Below are 15518 nucleotides of genomic sequence, written 5' to 3'. Positions count from 1 at the left end.
GTACCAAACTAGGCAAAGCGCAATGCATTTTCCCGTCCGGCAGCGCGGCGCGGTCATTAATAAATTTAATTCCTTTGCCAGCAAAGATCGTTCCCATTCGCACGGTGCCCGCGCACCATTAATCATTGATGAGTGAGCAAGGATCTTGCGGCCGCCTGTCGCTCTCGTGCAAACGCTTGCCAACCAAGTCAGCTTGTCAGAGGGTAAGAAAAATACTAAACGGCTAGGTTTTTCCGTATCATTCCAAGAGCGGTCAGAATGCAAAAAAAAAAATTGCCGTCACAAAATGGAACCCAAAAGCGACCGAGTGTTGCGAACGAGGGAAAGGAGCTACAAAAAAAAATCGCCCGCTAATTTGCTCCGGTCAACGACAAATTTCGCGAATCCAAAGTACGGCCACTGGGGAGGTTGGACGAATTTGTGTGAGTTTGCTCACATTATGCCTTCACTTTCCATTCACTGTCGCATCATTCTTCGTTTGCTGTCAATTATTTTCCATTTTTCTGCCGTAAGTCACTTTAGCCGGCGCTATCCTGCATAATGAGACCGATTCTTGGTGGCTCCTGAAGTCGTGCGCCATATCGGACCCGGTTGGTTAAGCTGAAAGGGACGAAGAAAATGGTTGTGGGTACATTTTAGGAGAGACCCTCGAAGCAGTAGCTTACCGTTTTGTGAGTTAATGGAAGTAATAGAATAACGATTTGTTTGTAATTTTTGTTTAGAAAATTGTCACAACATTTTGCCACGTCTTCAAGGCGCACTTTCGCCATACTTCTTTGACCTGCGATTTAGCCTGCAAATATTTTACGTATGATGGATTACATTGCTAAATTGAGCAATAATTGAGCTAGCTTAGGACTTTGTCATCAGGACGCTGCTTATTCGTATAAAAATGAAATCAATCACCACAAATCTCAGCGCGGGTGAAAAAAAAAACCCATCCTTCATGCGCAATCGAGCTAATGCTGCCCGCTGTGGGTGGATTCACATTTCCATGCCCCACCAAATGATCTATTGAACGGTTTCGTTTTTGTTCGTGCTGCGTAGATCATAGCGATGCTTATGCGGTTTTGGTCTCCTCCTCCCGGTAATTTTCCGCCGTCTTGTGGGCGACGAAAGCATGAACGAAATATTGCCCAACATCAATAATTCTATGCCTTGACCGGTTCATTTCCATTTATCACAACGCCTTTTGTCCTCGGTTCTACTTTGGCAGCACAAAACGTGCCCGACCACGGCGTTGAGGGGGGACCGCACGTTCAATGCGATCCATCCACCGTGGGCTATCGGAACCCCTTATATTAAGTGCACGGTGAGAGCACATTGAAAAATTGTGTATGATGATGACAAGACAAATCACTCCTTTTTCCAATTTTCTGCCTTGACCTTAATATGGGCGGCGTATTTTTGCAACCTTTCTTGAGACAGACGAGCCAACGGTGAAAAAAGTTGTGCTGTGTATTGATTTATTTTCCTATGCCATCCTGTACAGCTACAGAGCTGTACACGGGGAAAATGGGAACGATTTTGCTTCAACGAAATTCTGACGAAATCGAACAAAAGCGTCACTGGACAGCACCGATCTATTCCTAATCAATATTTATGCTTCAATCGCTCAATAGGCGGAGTATGGATAAATGATGCACGAGCCTTTTCGAAAAAGGGAATGAACTTTGCGTGGAATCTTTTATTATAAAAAAACATTGTTAATCCAAAAATGCATTGCTTAGCTTTTGTAAACGAGCATCCGAAAAAATGTTATCAACAACCACAAGGAATGATACAACAGTAGAAGAATGTATAACGTGCACGTGTATAAATAAATAACTATCCTTCTACGAGGCTAATGTCTTAAATTCGACAATAAACACATCCTGTAAAACGTCTCCTGTGCCCCTATCGACAGGCAGTCGTCTGCGCTCTCAATGCTTCTGATGCCACTTGTACGAGCCGTAGTACTTGAAGTTGTTCTCATCGCACTTCCGGTCCGCCTCCTTTGGCCCGCGAGAACCGTAAATGTACTTGATCGGTTCCGGCCGCTCGCGCTCGATGTAGTGTAGCAGTGGTGTAAAAATGCGCCACGCTTCACTCAGCTCGTCCGATCGCACGAAATGCATTTGCGAACCGCAGAACACATCCAGTATCAACCGCTCGTACGCATCCGGCAACGCGACGTCCTTATAGCGATGGCCGTACGTCAGATCCAGCTCGGTTTCCTCCATATCGAACGTAATACCGGGGGATTTGGTCATCATCTTCACGTACAGTGCCTCACCCGGCTGCACGCGAATGACCAGCTCGTTTCGCTTCGGTTTCCCATCGAAGATGTCCCCCGGTACGTCGTGGTACTGGATCCGGACCTCCGCCTTACGCTCGTTGAGCGCCTTTCCACAGCGCAGTATGAACGGCACGCCATCCCACCGTTCGTTGTTGATCTTCAGCACGGCTAGCGCGTACGTGGGCGTTACCGAGCCTTTCGGCACCGTCGGATCGTCTAGATAGCCCATCCGCGAGTCCTCATCCGGACCGGCCGGATTCCCGACGTACTGACCCAACACCACGTCGTCGATCGACAGCTCCTTGATGCTTTTCAGCACTTTCACCTTTTCGTTGCGGATGTCGTCCGGGTGGCACGTGGCCGGCTTTTCCATCGCCACCAGCGACAGGATCTGCAGCAGGTGGTTCTGCATCACGTCCCGGATGATGCCAAAGTCATCGAAATACCCACCCCGGCCCTGCGTCCCGAACGGCTCCTTGAACGTGATAAGCACCGAGGCCACGTGCGCCCGGTTCCAGGTCGGGCTGAATATCTGATTGCCGAAGCGTATTGTCATCAAGTTCTGCACCATCTCCTTGCCGAGATAGTGATCGATGCGGTACAACTGCTCCTCGTTGAACAACTTCGCCAGGTGAGCGCTCAGCACGTTCGAGCTGTGTGCATCGCGACCGAACGGTTTCTCGACGATGATGCGATTCCAGCCCCTGGTGGAAAGCGGAAGCGCAAATGTAAATTATTCGCCGCAACATTGCGCAACCCGCAAGCCATTCGCCCGGCAATCATAAACGAAACTTACTTTTCGCCCATGCACGTGTTGCGAATGTGAACCGTTACCGATTCGAACACGGACGGTGGCAGCGCCAGGTAGAACAGCCGATTTGCGGCACGTCCCACTTCAAACTTGCTGATTTCCTGGTTGAGCAGCTCGAAGTCACGCCGCGCGTCGTAGCTTCCGGCGACGTAGAAGTTTAGTGACCAAAATTCCTCAAACTTTTCCACCTGATCCTCCTTCACCTGAAACGGGTGGTGTGCAGAGTATTGGCTCAATTTGTGCGATTGTCTTACGCTTTCCACCCGGTGTCCTCGGGGTCGTACCTTCATGTATTGGCGGCATTTCTCCTTCAGTTCGGCCACAGAGAGCTTGCTGCGAGCGTACCCAATGAACTTTGTGTCGGACGGTACCAAATTATCGCGAAACAACCACCACAGCGTAGGGTAGATCTTCTTCTTCGCCAAATCACCCTGTAATAAACAAACAAATATAATACTGCTGATCGGTTTGTGTTTCGAAAGTCTGTGTTGTATGCGAGCAAGTATCAATGAAACTTTAGAGATCGAACAAAACCACAAGAGTATCATATATCGCACGTGGTTTGTAAACGATCTTCCTATTACGCGCGTATTTAGCAACATTTTGCAGGAAAAACATATTCATACCCATGACTGGGGTTTATTATGACCCAACCCAGGACAATTATAACGTGAAATAAAAAAAAAATGGATTGAATTTAAATATTTAGAAAAAACAACTTTACCAGGCACGAAACTCCTAATGAAAATATATAATTTTAACAAACCACAACGCTACCTACAAGCAATCATTTTATGAAGTACATTTTTTCCATCACATAAAAAGTTTGGTTCTGTGTTTTCGTGAGCTGCAATCCACCAACGTCCAAAGCGGCGTTAATTTATTCCGCGCGGTTCAACCCGAAAGGTAAAATCGATCACATTTTGTTACCATAAATTATCAGAAAGCCCCACCACACCCAGCTACGGGGGGTTTGCGAAGGTTCGACACCCTGCTTACGCTACTTACCGATGCTCCAAACACGACGAAAACGTGCGGATAGCTGCCATCGAAGTGCGTACCTTCCGTGTCCATCGCGCTCGATTTCAGGTTCCGGCGGATGATGGCAAGGGCCTGCTCACCGTCCAGCGACTCACAGTCGGGATCCCGACTGTTGGAATGATACCCGGCACCGGAAGCTGTCCACCCAAGGCGATCGATGAGAAGTGGTGAAATAAAATAAAACAAAAAACCAAGCACGTGATTTAACAGAAGCGTTTGATTAAGAACAATTAGCACTACGGGTGGCAGCACAATGAGCCAGCGATTCTCTGGCTGCTGGTTGTTGGCTTGGAGGAAAAAGCCGCAGTCCCGATCGACTTCGACCTTGTCGTGTACGATCCTCACACTCGTACGGCCCTGCCGCTACTAAAGCAAACCGCGCTCGAGCATTGTATTAGCGCGCGCGACGCACCATTCGCGAGACGTTTCACTATACACATGCGATTTTTTTGTACGCCTCACTCTCGGCTATAAAAAGACACCCAACAGTGACGTCGAGGCATCGTGGCACGCAAACATATATCCAGGGGAAATCAGCAAACCATGAAGCCGGCCTACGGGAAAAGGCTGATCGAGGGAAATTCCTCTGCTTAAATCACCCATCTGCGAGGAGTCGTGATGCCCAAATGAACCCGCAATGTTCTAATGCCAGTTTGTGCATTTTCTTCCACCCATGGGAAACCTTGGCCCGCACTGTGCCAGACTTACAGGATCTCGTTGCGTTGTCGATCGTCGCGGGATCTGCAGTTAATGTCTCCGCACGTGCACTGATCACGGTTCGCAGCCACGAATGAAGCCGTTTCATAGCTCAGCTGGGCACGGGCGAGCGCTCATTGGCGATTTATTGAACCGAGGAGAAAAACAATGAAGGATTTCGAAGGCGCTGTAATAAACTGATAGAATACAGACAACAACAAAACAACGCACAGCGTGGAACCGCGTAGAGTGCAATCATCACACTAACGATCGGTCTCACACCAGCGGTTGATTTGAACCCTGTTTCTTCGACCGGTATGTGGCGTAAGGTCGTTAGAGGCCCGTTAGCTTAGGCATGCAATGTAATAAATTTTCCACCACCACCGGTGTCCTTATTGGGGGTGCAATCGTAACGAATCCTGTTGGTAAAACGCAACGAAAGCCACGCAAGACGCGACCTGATCGTCATCCTACCGACCGACAGAACGTTAGGCGGTTCAGGTCACGTGTTCGGCACGCGTCTGCGTTTACGCCAATGACGATCACTTTAGCGTTCTCCCGGTGGCCGCTGGGATCGTTTGAACGTGGTTGCAACGTGGTTCCGTTGATAAGAAAACTCAGCCATCATTTCCGTTTTGTTTGCACGATCGACTGGCCTCTGTAAGCAATTGTTGAAAGCCCGAAGTCATTCGATTCTCGAGCATGTGACGCAAGGATAGTGCTGGCTAGCATTCTTCATGGCCCGTCTTGAACCTCACGAACCTGTCCGTCCCTGATGATGCGATTTGGCAAACTCATCATCCTTTCGATCTCCCCTTGCTCTTAATGCATCTCGTGAGGCAGCGTGTCGAACAGAAATTACGTAAATTGGCAACACAAAATTGGGAAAAAAACGATCCAAGATGTAATCGATCAACAAACGAATGGGAAAAAAAAAATACGCGAAAAGATAAGAGTTAGTGAACCGGCACACACATTCGTCACACACGGTCCGCTTCGTTCGAGTGGGAGCTGCTCAGAAAACCGGCCAGTCATTTTGCTCGACGGCCATTTCCGAGGGTAAATATTTACCACAAACACTCGGTGGCAGTGAATGTAGGATAACAAATGACAAATGTGCTTCCAGCGGCGGGAGTTTATATCTACTTTGATTGTAGTTTATACACCTTTTAAAATATTGTTTTAAAACCTAGTTCAAATGTGTTATTTTTTTCTAATTTGAAGTAATCAAATATTCTCAACCTTCATGAATCAACGAAAATGGTGTTTCATATCATGCTATTTTTTGTTATCAATCTTTTTGCCTCATCATCATTATAAAGTGTTTTCGAATGTTCTAATACAACTTCGACGTGTGGAGCAAATAATAAGCAGTGCTCTGTATGACAAAGAATCATATTGACGTCATAATCACCTCAATTGTACACACAGCTTGATACAAACAGCATGATTGAAGTAATGCAATCATATTAAATCATATTTATTTATTATGTTTGCCAACAGAATCTAATTGTTTAGTAATCCACTGAATTATACAACAGTTTAGTACGAAACATTTATCTAATTATCATTGAGTGGCATTATGAGTTGTATTCATTATTATTCCCTTTATATCTCTTCTTTATCCATTATGTTTTCCATAAAAGCTACTGTATGTTACAAGTGCAATTTGATGAGCCAAACAAAAATTGATCTTCATTTACAAGTTAACAATAAAGTTAACAAATTGACTAAAAAAAAGCCCCAGAAAACGATGTCAAAAAACACCACATAATTAAAAACGATTCTATGCAAGCAAAACAGCACTCACTCTTGATCAGAAGTGCTGTTTTTGAGGTCATAAGTGTAGTGATCGTCACGACATAAACATCCCAAAAAGAAACAGCTCTATTTCCCCTACTTTAAAGTACATTGTTTCAATCAATCGTTAAAGGCGCCAGATCGCCTCAAAGACACCAGTAGCACCCTCACAAAATAGCTAACGATCACCTACGATGACCTCTAGCTTTCCCGATGTTCGATCCCCCCGGATTAGGTTGATCACAGTAACGAATCGCAGACAAACCAGCTCCTCCAATTTGCCTCACTGTTCGTTCAACAAACCATCTCACACCAGACTAGCTGAAGATCCATTCACTTTTAGGTGGACCGATCGGATGAATCAACCAACCGGTCGAATGCCGAGAGAATTGCATCGCCTAAAGCCCTTGGCCTTCGGGGTAGAAGCAGGTTGGTAGGAGAAATCTGAAACGTAAACATAACCAATGGACGACGCTATTCGCATGCCATAACAACAACAGCCCGTTGCTATGCAACATGGCGGCGCAATTAGCCTCGTACACACTGCGCGCGGTGTCAATTTAAAGAGAGTTTTTGCAAATTTGCAAATTTTGTTTAAGGTTTGTGTTGTTTTCAAATAACACGCTTTGGAATGTGACTATCATTGAACATCATTTCGATTGTGTGAATATAATATCAATTATTAAATTTTAACAAAAAAAAACATAAAATATATCAAACTATGAATTGAGACATTGACTTCGATTGACCGACAATTTCACACTTTCCGCTTCACATTAACAACTCCAGTGTTTTGGTTGCGCAAAAAAATATCCTCCCAAGCGCAACGGTTCCAGCCACGACCCAAAACCCCCCATCGCGCCATGTGTGCGCCACCACTGCCGCCTACCCGGGTGACTTAAACTAAGTTAGCCGGCTGACCCGCGATGGCGTCGAATGACGTATGACTAATGCGAGAGCACCGCTTTATCGCGACCAAGCGGTCGTGCGAATTTACCCTTGTCCCAAAGTCACATTCACCACGAACCCAAACCGATCTCTTTTCACGGGGCACAATGGGTACAAAATGACCTTCTCGGTGCCTCGAGAACACCTCAGCGAGCCGCTTTTGCTCTGACCTTATCTCGCAGCCACTCCGGGGGCTTCGGATCGTTCTCTCGTTCGTGTCTCCCCCATTTAGACGGCCAGGATCACGTGATGTTGCTCAAGGATTTCACCAATCCTTAATCCTGTCCCATGCGTTCTTTGGAAGCCCTTTTTTATCCAGATGGTTGTCCACAACTGGACTGCCGCGAACTGTCGCGAGTCAACAACTTGACAAAAACGGTGACGCGAATATTTGTTATCTTGCATTGACGCCGCAGAAAGATGACGCGGCGCTTGTGCGTGTGTGTATATTTACATTCCCACCCCAGTTCGGAAAGGGACGTTTTGTTTACCTGTGGCCATTGAGCCGATGGGCCCGTTAGTGGACGTTGATTTAGCAGGATTCATGGTGCTGGAAGACAGTGATTTAGGGCAACGCAACGTGCCTTGCAATGGGGTTGGGATTGACCTTGACCGGCGGAACACGCACGAGGAAAATCCGACTACGCGCAGACTAGTCACGCAACTATGGCCGCGATCGAACCGGAACGCGCGAGAAAATACACAACCGAATGGAACGTCAAAATTAAGCAGACTGTGATCACTTCTCTGAAGCCGTCTCGTACGCGACGTAATCTTGCGCCCAACCGCTGATCGCCGGTTTTTGTGTTTTCTTTTTCTCGCTCGTTTCGTATTGGCCTCTCACTTGCGGCTTCGTGCACAGGGCGGTCAGAAAAGAAGACGAAGGTTTCTGCTTGCAGGGTTGGTCGCACTAGCGAACATTCTACTTGAAAATAGGACTGATTTTCGTACAGATCGTATGCAGATCAAGCGATTTTTAAACAGCACATGTATCAGGTTGATCAATTAAATTTGTAATATAACTTCATCGGATATTAACTCTATGTAATAAAAGAAATTATCACGTGACGTTTGGCAACCCCTGTAATGCTAATAGCTCCAACATTGCACCTCTGAAATCAATCTGCGATCACTCGACCCTTCGCAAGGGCGTTTTTGAATTCCTTCCAGCAATGTCACTCACCACACGTGTTTTATCTCTATTTCTCGGTTGAAAAAAGGTACAATAAAACATGATTGCAATCAAATCAAACAGTTAATAACTATACGGAATGTTTATTTAAAAAATTACCCAGTTAACAGCAAATAAATTCAAACATTTTTCATCTTACATGCTCCAATGAGACCACGGTATAATAACCCATGTGCGCTTTTCCAGCGCGATGGAATCCCGTAATCTAAAGTGATATCGTTTATCATGAAAACCCATTAGTAATGCACTCCAACCCTCAGCCGCAGCAAATAGTGCTTTCTATTTAACCAGTCGAAAGTATCATCGTCCAACGATAAGTCTCGCGTTTACTTCGCCACTAGCCAAGGTTCATTATTACGCGCTTACATCGGCAAACACCGGTGATTTGTGTGCCGATAACGTGTGCCGGTCGTTTCTTATCAAAGAGATTCCTTCAAATGTTTCAGTATATTAGAGAGAAACCCCCTTCACTATATCTAGCACGGAAGTGCTTGTTAAATATCGCTTTTATATTACAGTCTATATGCGTACAGTTTCACGTATTAAACAAATTCGATCCAATTATTAATGATCATTCATTTTGCGCTTGTTTTGAAGTCACTTCAGAATCTGGCAAAAACGATAGCTCTGAAAATATATATTTATCCATCAGGCGCAAATCAATGCTCTCTTTCAAAACGCTCAATGCACTTCCTACACGGTCAATACACGGAAACACGTGTGCCCTTTTTGTCGGTGGCAGAAAACCATGCATGCATGCACCCGGGGAAGAAGCGTGGTGAGAAGAATTTCAATTTTCATACCATCCCCGGTATTAGCATAATTTCATATTTTCCCGCATCATCTATCGCCAAGAGAAGAAAAAAGCGATCCGGATAGAACGCAGTCGAATTCGTAAGGAAGGCTCTCTAGGAAACACACGTGTGTGCACACGAAACCACCCCTTAGAAACGATACCGAGAGTAGTACATCTTGCCTTGGTCCTGGAAGTCCTGCCCACCCCCAGGCTACTCCGGACGTACAGTCACCGAGATACGCGGGATATGCGTTGAATCCTCTGTTCAGTGCTCTCAGCAGAAGCGCGCTGACTTCTGTGCGCGGGATTATATTTACTTTTGCTCATAACTTTTCCACCTGCACCAGATGGAACGTCCTTTCGTATTCCTAGTCTTGCCTGCAGCCGAAACACACACACATGCACACGGCAAGCTAATGCAGACGAAATTGCAAGCGAAGGTATTCGTCCTGGCGGTTGCCAGATAACGGAATAGCAGGAAAACTACAAAGCTGCATCCTCGACAACGAAAGCCACGGGGCGATATCGTTGGATGTAGGACACGAGAGTCAACAACTCAGAATGAGTTCCGCGAGGCAGCTTTCTGGGCACGCGACGGGCGTGGGGTTGGTTACATTTACATTATGCACAAAAGTGGAACAACAACTCTTTGCAAATAAACAAACACCTCACAATTTGCTTGTGGCAGGTTTCATTCCTTCCCCAAAGATCGTTGCCCAGGACATGTAGCATAGTTTTATCACCATAAAGCATCGTGAATCCGACAGTAGGTATTCGAGGGGTCAAGATAATGCCCTTTCTTAAACTCACCAAAGCGTGTGATGTGATAGAAATGAGCAAAAATAATATTTCTTCAACAGAACAGTATTTTGGTACCGTAATTGTAACTTGTTCTTTATTTTGGTTTTATGTTTTATTAACTTATTTCCCTCACAAGCGTAAGCTCTCGGTGTGCCTTAGGCTTAGAAAAATGACATCAATAATATCCAGCATGGGACGAAAATTAAGGACACCAAGTCGAACAGCCAATTTCCGTAGATCTGTGGGGTAAAATAAGAGATAAAATACCGATATTCATACCGACAGCGATTTATATTGGACGTTAAATTACTCACCATCGAATCGACCACGGAGTACGTTAACGCATCTATCGAAGCAGTGAGCGCTCTGTTTAGCAGCGGCTTAAGGGCAAGCTCCGGGAAATGGCACCACGTTAGGCCAACTACCACAAAGTACAGAACCGCAAACGGATGTATCAGCAAACAGCCAAGCCTATTTAGGCTAAAAACAGAAAAAAAAACCATAAGCCATGTGCTTCAAGCGTTTGAAGGAGCTTCTAACTTACAACTGCGATGCCCGTGAAAATCCCGGCCGGATCAGTATGACGAAAGGTACCAGGAACACGGAAAGGCTGAAACCGAGGGAAAAGTTGAGCATACCCACGGCCAACAGGGCGGTTCCTAGCTCCAGTAGAACAGCGACATGCAACGCTTCGTTGTTTATGCCATCCAATCGGCCTAGTATGGGCAACATTAACGCGATCGCCGATACCCCCAGAAAGACATTGAACAAGCCGGACTGCGTGGAAAGGTTGGCCTCGTACACGTACTGCCTCACCCAGAAGCTGTGGGGCAGAAACACCGCCAACGCGCCGACGGAATGCGCCATGAGCAACCTGATTCCAACGGAAAAGTATCCAATCTGCAGCGATTTCTGTTGCTGCAAATCCGCGCTCTCATCGTCGTCTTTGTCGCTGTCATCCCCGGAGTAGTATATCGAAAGGTAGTGAATGAACGCCTTAATCAGCAGCGATCCGGCCATAAGCGCTAGGCTGGGCATGTAATCACCGATCGAAACGAAACGATCGTTCGAGACGAGCAAATAGAAGAAGAAACTCTGATGGAAGCGCTCCAGCAGGTTGTTCAGGCTGCGGCTGACCCCTTCAACGATTCGCAGCATGGAACCGACATCTTGGAACTGTTGCTGCGGTTTGTCGCGCTTCACGGCCTCCAGGGTTAGCGACTCGATGCCGTACTTATGGAACAAGCCATGGTTGCCCGTCGGAACACCGCTGGCTTGCGAAAACACCATCGCGAGCATGTTGAGCAGCTTGTCCTGGTACCGGTACGAACGCTTCGGGCTTGACGACGTTTGCTTGTAGCCCGCGATGATACCATTCTTCGAGGACAGCTTCTGCACGAGATTGTGCAAATCCAGGTTCGGCAGCTGCCCGTTGAGACCTTCTATTTTCAGATTAATATGGCTGATGTCTAGGCTCTGCACTTCCAGGTTTATCGCTGCCTGAATCGATCCTGCACGTGCTCGCAACATGCCCGAGTCGAGAATTCGTCCTTCGTCGCCCCCGTGATACGCTTCCAGCCACGCTTGCATACCCAGCTGCTCTTGTTCCGTGACCAGAAAGATGATGTCCTTCGCCCAGTACTTCTTCTTGCGGGCAAAGTCAGCGAAAGCCAGCATTAACGGCAACCCGGCGGACACGTCTTCGTGAACGGTTTCCGGCGGTCGGTACGGCACGCTTATCACTATGGATTCCGTTGATGCAATCCGAGGTGCACGAAGGATACCGAAAATGTTTTCGCCTTTAAATTGCTAAAATGATCAAAATCATAACCGATTTAATTTTTTGTGCGACCATACTCCATCGTATCGCTTTACCTTGCCTCCTCCGAAAGGATACGTAAGAGTGAAGTTATGTCTGTGCGTCTCCAGCCCATAGCGGCGCATCTTTGCCAGAATCCACGGGTACGGTACACCCTTGGGGTGATTTTCGCGCTCCCTTTGGAGCTCCGCGGAAAGCGACTTAACCAGGCTTACCGTTTCCATCTCAAGCTCTGAGTTGACCAGCCCCGGCAGCAGTGCATTTTCCGAGAAGTACGTTGCGGAGTTGAAATTACCATCCGGTAACGCACAGAAAAAGGCCACACCCAACAGATACAGTCCCAGGCAAATCGGCGTATTGTAGCGTACCAGCTTCCGGCAGTATTTGGCTTTTTGCGAAATGGATGGATTTGTGAGCAAACCCATCCTGTTGCCTTTGTTTACGATCTTTTTACGATTATCCGAACGTCCTAGCCAGAGCAATGCAAAAATGCATTAAATGTTTTGTAAACAACCACCGGCTGTCAAATGGTGCCCAAAGACAACAAAAATAAACAATATAAGAGGTGAATAGAAACCATATTCACCACTAACTGTATCTATTGAAAAATGCGTGTATATTTGATTTTATATTGCATTTCATGCTGTAAAAATGATAAATGAAACATTTTCAACCCTCTTGATACGTTTTACAATACATGAAGCAGTAAAATATGCAAGTTTTGATGTCAATGAGCCCACCTTCTATTCCTTCATCCTGAGCCCAAACGTCAACAATGTCGGCAAGGATCACGACCGTTGACAAGCCTGTGTTTTTAAAATCTAAATTCAATGTTGTTGTCGTTTGTGGCGCGTTGTTCGTTGCACAATTTGTTATAAATCGTTCGTAAAATGGTTCCAGAATTTCTGGAGTGCATAGAAACGGCACAGGACATCCTCTACCAAGGGTTTATAGCTTCTGAGCAGAGTGGAATCAAATGGCTTGATGTAAGCTAACGGCAATTGTGCCTTCAACATATGCATGCACTAACGAATTTACCTTGCAGACCGTTTGCGCCGAGTTGCATCGTCTCTTGCGCATAGTGCACAAATATCTCATCTTCGATGGAGACGGACACGTGGGGACGCTTGAAACGTGCTTCTTGTGCATCTCACAGATCGTAACCTGTATTCGATGGCTAGAGAAAACGATAACGCTAGAATCGCAATCGGAACCACAACTAGGACTCCCTCAAACGAGGCAATGCTTTCTGGACAGAATAATTTGGTGCTTAGGGCGTTTAAAGGACGTGCTGGAAAATGACGGTCCCTATGAAAGCGTGACAGATTCAAACTTTGTGAGCTATTTAGATCTTGCTCTTAACTTGATCAGCCCTCTAACCGTTGCCAGCGAGGAAGGATGTGTCGAGGATGACTATGAGAGAAAATACGATGAAGTCATAGTGCAAAGCGGTCGCATACGATCGGTCGTTGAAGCTCTGATATCTCAAACGTTCGGCTTTTGCAACGTGCTCCCCGAAGAAGACAGGAAACTCGTAACTAGCTTTTGCCAAAAAGTTCTCAAAGAATGTCTGGGATTAGAGCGGGAAAGCAGCGAGAAGGATTCCAGCAATAAGAAACTGCGTGTTAGTGTTTTAGAGAGCGCTATCTATCAGCTGGAGATTCACGTGAACGAATGCCTTTTGCGGCTTGTATACGACACATTTGGTGATACCGACGGGCGCATACTGTCCGAACTGAGGGCAAAGATGACCTCTAGCGTGTCCGAGGATGAAATGGACGAGCTTACTAAACCCTTCGACACTTTCGTCGAACGCTTGATGCAAATAGGCTTGTTTGCTATTTCGTACGCTGACAACCTGAAAGTATCATCCGCCATCCGTAGCTGTTTGGCATCGATCGAAGCGCTGGACTCATACCTCATTCCTTCGCTCTATTTGAAAACGGACGACAACACGATGCTGCTGGAAAGGCACTGGCTAGAAGAAACCGCCAACTTATGCCACCACGTGCATAAAATTATCGACAGTAACGCGTTCGCGTTGGCTCTGATTGAGCAGATCGATGCCAAACTGGACACATTTCGGGAATGTTTTGACCTCACACAGGCGCTCGAAATGGTACGCAAGGTGGAAATTTTTCAGCAACATCTGGACACGAACTCCTCCGAGATGAAGCTCGAGGACGAACTGCTGCATATCCATTTAGCCGATTATCGAACAATGGTGCTGGAGTGTCGGGCGATCGTTACGTGCGCCGAACGAGATGCAACTATCGCATCGTCTCGCATAATCAAACGCTTCAGGGTTTTGTTGGGAAAATTGCGTAAAATTCAAGCGGCCATCAGTAATAACAAATCTGCGAAAGAAGCGCTCTCGAACAACGCCGATACTTGCAAATGGGAAACCGCTTCACTGCCGGGTTGCTCTCCAAAACAGCAGGAAGTGGAAGCTTGTGTCCAGGAGCTGTTTTCGGTAAGCCAGGGTCGCTTATCCGCCACTAACATTCTCTATCGTAGCCGCCGTGGGGAACCCGCAAAAAGTAGGTTGGAGGCGTCGTCTTTGCTGGAAATTAATACGTTCACCGATATCATGAATCACCGACGAAAACGTGCCGAAACGACTCCTGAAAAAGGTTCAATTAGGAAAAAGCCGTTACGCAGTAAGTTTCACTATGTAGAAATTTGTTCGATTTTGCGAGTCACGTGATTATGCTTTTTGTTTTCTATTTTCCTTCAACACAGGAAACAGCCTCAGAATAGCGATGTTTAAAAAGCAACAACGCATCCAGACAGCCGAGATGTACGAGAGCATTAAAAGTGATGTAGATTTGCAGATCACAAGTTTGTATTGCCATTCCGTTTTGTAACAGATACGATGTGTCTAAATCATGCATTTGTTTCTTTCTCTTGATGCAGAAATACTCGACGAACTTACGGACTTATCTCATACGTTCTCACAAGCAGTGTCATCAGAAAAGACTGCATCTGAAACTCCACCGTCTTCGATGGTGGATGCAATGACGATTGATCGTAAATCTATCACCAATGAGGAGATAGCAATAGCAGATAATCATAAGATAAGAATTAACATATACACTGAGCTGTAGCTCGTTCTGAATGTAAAATGTGTCCTTTTGTACAAATGAAAGTTAACAGTAAGCATTTATTGGTTTGTACATTCGCTAGGAATTCTTGACAGGGCTAAATCTAACGTAGTTTCGTGAATTAGGTTTTAAGTTTGTTTTTTATTTGGTACCATCAGATTAACCCGGTTTTATCAAAAACGAACTATTCTTTTGGGAATTGCGTTTCCTTTCATTCAGTCGTCATTAATTT

General features: G+C 46.0%; 3 protein-coding genes across 4 annotated transcripts; 1 reads left to right on the top strand and 2 right to left on the bottom strand.

The window, feature by feature from the left end:
• Window positions 1-1682: 1682 nt before the first annotated feature.
• On the bottom strand, window positions 1683-8161 carry LOC128721369 (glucose-6-phosphate 1-dehydrogenase). Of its 2 annotated transcripts, XM_053815115.1 has the most exons (6): window positions 5589-5660; window positions 4839-5013; window positions 4098-4267; window positions 3374-3520; window positions 3075-3292; window positions 1683-2982 (listed from the first exon to the last, which is right to left on the bottom strand). In XM_053815115.1, exons 2-6 carry the CDS (start codon window positions 4933-4935, stop codon window positions 1923-1925), a joined length of 1692 nt encoding a protein of 563 aa, XP_053671090.1. In that variant the 5' UTR covers window positions 4936-5013; window positions 5589-5660; the 3' UTR covers window positions 1683-1922. The 2 variants fall into 2 exon arrangements, with proteins under 2 accessions (XP_053671090.1, XP_053671091.1); XM_053815116.1 differs by lacking the exons at window positions 4839-5013; window positions 5589-5660 and adding an exon at window positions 8066-8161.
• Window positions 8162-10475: 2314 nt separating this feature from the next.
• Window positions 10476-12607, bottom strand: LOC128720147 (glycosylphosphatidylinositol anchor attachment 1 protein). Its single transcript, XM_053813794.1, has 4 exons — window positions 12239-12607; window positions 10908-12172; window positions 10678-10843; window positions 10476-10602 (listed from the first exon to the last, which is right to left on the bottom strand). Exons 1-4 carry the CDS (start codon window positions 12605-12607, stop codon window positions 10525-10527), a joined length of 1878 nt encoding a protein of 625 aa, XP_053669769.1. The 3' UTR covers window positions 10476-10524.
• A 465-nt stretch (window positions 12608-13072) lies between these two features.
• Window positions 13073-15289, top strand: LOC128720255 (serendipity locus protein alpha-like). The gene is made up of 4 exons (XM_053813915.1): window positions 13073-13168; window positions 13228-14842; window positions 14925-15023; window positions 15099-15289. The coding sequence occupies exons 1-4, from the start codon at window positions 13073-13075 to the stop codon at window positions 15287-15289; spliced, it is 2001 nt and encodes a 666-aa protein (XP_053669890.1).
• The last annotated feature ends 229 nt before the right edge of the window (window positions 15290-15518 follow it).

The sequence above is a fragment of the Anopheles nili genome, chromosome 2, assembly GCF_943737925.1.
Source record: "Anopheles nili chromosome 2, idAnoNiliSN_F5_01, whole genome shotgun sequence".
Taxonomy (NCBI): Eukaryota; Metazoa; Arthropoda; class Insecta; order Diptera; family Culicidae; genus Anopheles; species Anopheles nili.
The sequence above is the reverse complement of the archived record's forward strand: the minus strand, read 5'-3'. Positions and strand labels throughout refer to the sequence as shown.